Source organism: Pseudomyrmex gracilis, unplaced genomic scaffold (assembly GCF_002006095.1).
Source record: "Pseudomyrmex gracilis isolate BER0280 unplaced genomic scaffold, ASM200609v1 scaffold_1903, whole genome shotgun sequence".
Taxonomy (NCBI): domain Eukaryota; kingdom Metazoa; phylum Arthropoda; class Insecta; order Hymenoptera; family Formicidae; genus Pseudomyrmex; species Pseudomyrmex gracilis.
Genome location: NW_018022487.1, coordinates 1 through 1,792, shown reverse-complemented (window position 1 = coordinate 1,792; position 1,792 = coordinate 1). Strand labels below are relative to the sequence as shown.

The window sequence follows — 1,792 nt, the reverse complement described above, 5'->3', positions numbered from 1 at the left end:
ATTAAAAGATTATATGGGTTCCAAGCTCAGATTATGGTGTTTTTTGAGGTTATGGCGTAACCCCGACCCGATGGGGTTTAATGGACCTCGGATTCGGATTCAGCGACTCCAAAAACATATAATAAACATGGTCTGATTCTCAGGCCAAAGAAATTTTTTTTTTTGTGTGGCTGTGTTATTGTAGTAATAAATTTTTTTTTGATCTGGTTAGTAATTATAATTTATATATTAGTAAATATAATTATTATATAATATTATTTATAAAAGTCCAAGAGATTTGCTTAATATTATGTAATATAATTATTATATAATATTAAGCAAATCAAAAAAATATATATTTGACAAAGGGTTTTGCTAATTCGTAACATATATAAAGAAATTAGTTTATTTCAATACAAATTGCGAAATAAAAACTTCATATTGTTTCTCAAGTCATAATTTAATATGACATAATTTTAATATAAAGTGAGTGTAAAAACTGATCCTTAACTTTAAAATAGTTTTTAATTAGTTTTAAACTTTAAGTATTTGATAAGTAAAGTTGTCAAGTAAAAAAGAAAAAGCTAAACGCATTTCATAAACACATCATGCTTCTTTTCAATACATATTCTTTTATCTTTTTGGAAATTTGAAATAATTTTCTCTTGGACTTTTCTCTTGTGATTACACATAAATTGCAAACTATTTACGCACTTCTGAGCGGACGCTACTCCCACGCACGGATCGTCGGCCTCCGTTGACCGGGATTTTTTAAGCGCCTTGGGGTCATAAAGATCATAATCTCGACGGTCTTCGATTCGCTGACACTCCCGTCGAAAGGACTCAATCTCTTTGTGTATCTTTCGTCTTTCCTGCAAAGGAAAACGTCACTTTTTTTTGTTAGACTGATATATTCTTTTTATCGTAATGCAATACATGATTCGAAATCTCAAGTACCGGCTGAATCAAGTAAATATTTCTAAATAATTATATCAACATTAATGGCACTCAATTACCTCTTCTTGTTGTTTCTCCAAATGCGCAGCAAGCTTGCTGCTGCGAACGAGAGCGTCATCAAATTGACATTCTCGTGCCTGTTCCCACTCATGCTGTCGCTTCTTTTCCTCGACTTGCTTATCCAAGTATGTCTTGTCTATCTGTAAATGTCAGGAAAACAAAACTGCGAAGGTAACAGAGCAAACAACTTCCAAACGTTCAAAACGTTTCAGATTAAAGAATGCGCTTCATTGAAATAAGTACAAAAATATTACGAAGCACATATTCAAGCAAAATATCAATTTGATCAATAATAGAATACAACAAAGATATGAATTAGATGGAAGTAATAGTACAAGTTCTTAAATAGTTTCGAGAAAATTTTGATACAAATATAAATAAACAATGCATTTAAGTATTGAAATAAACGTGTTTGAACATTTTGAATAGTAATTCTTACTCCAATTTTTCTGACACGAGGATTAAAGATGCGTGATTTTCTCGCTTCTTCAAGTAGTCGTTTACGTTCTATAGACACGGCTAACTTACGATCCTCCGAAGTGACTTGTTGAAATTTAAGCATTTGGATATTTTTTGCATAAAATCTAAAAGAAGGTTACGTACGCGACAAATAACAAGAATACATTTAGATCTATTTCAGTCAGTCTGGAATATGTTTTTTGCACCCTCGTTACCATGGAGAGTTTTGTCTATAAAAGAAGGTTACGTAGCAATAGCGTTCAATATAAAACAAAATATAAAGTGTGTGATACTCTAAAAACTTACCTTTTTAAAAAAAGGTAAAAACAGGCGCCAA

General features: G+C 31.4%; 1 protein-coding gene across 1 annotated transcript in view; it reads right to left on the bottom strand.

Annotated features, from left to right (window-relative positions):
- The window catches only part of LOC109862512 (RIB43A-like with coiled-coils protein 1), a 9,060-nt gene extending 7,360 nt beyond the window's left edge, over positions 1–1,700 (bottom strand). The window contains exons 1-3 of the mRNA XM_020442587.1: positions 1,436–1,700; positions 996–1,136; positions 694–851 (exon numbers count right to left, since the gene is read on the bottom strand). Coding sequence (XP_020298176.1) covers positions 694–851; positions 996–1,136; positions 1,436–1,558 — 422 coding nt within the window. The 5' untranslated portion in view covers positions 1,559–1,700. The remainder of the gene's footprint in view (positions 1–693; positions 852–995; positions 1,137–1,435) is intronic.
- Positions 1,701–1,792: the final 92 nt, after the last annotated feature.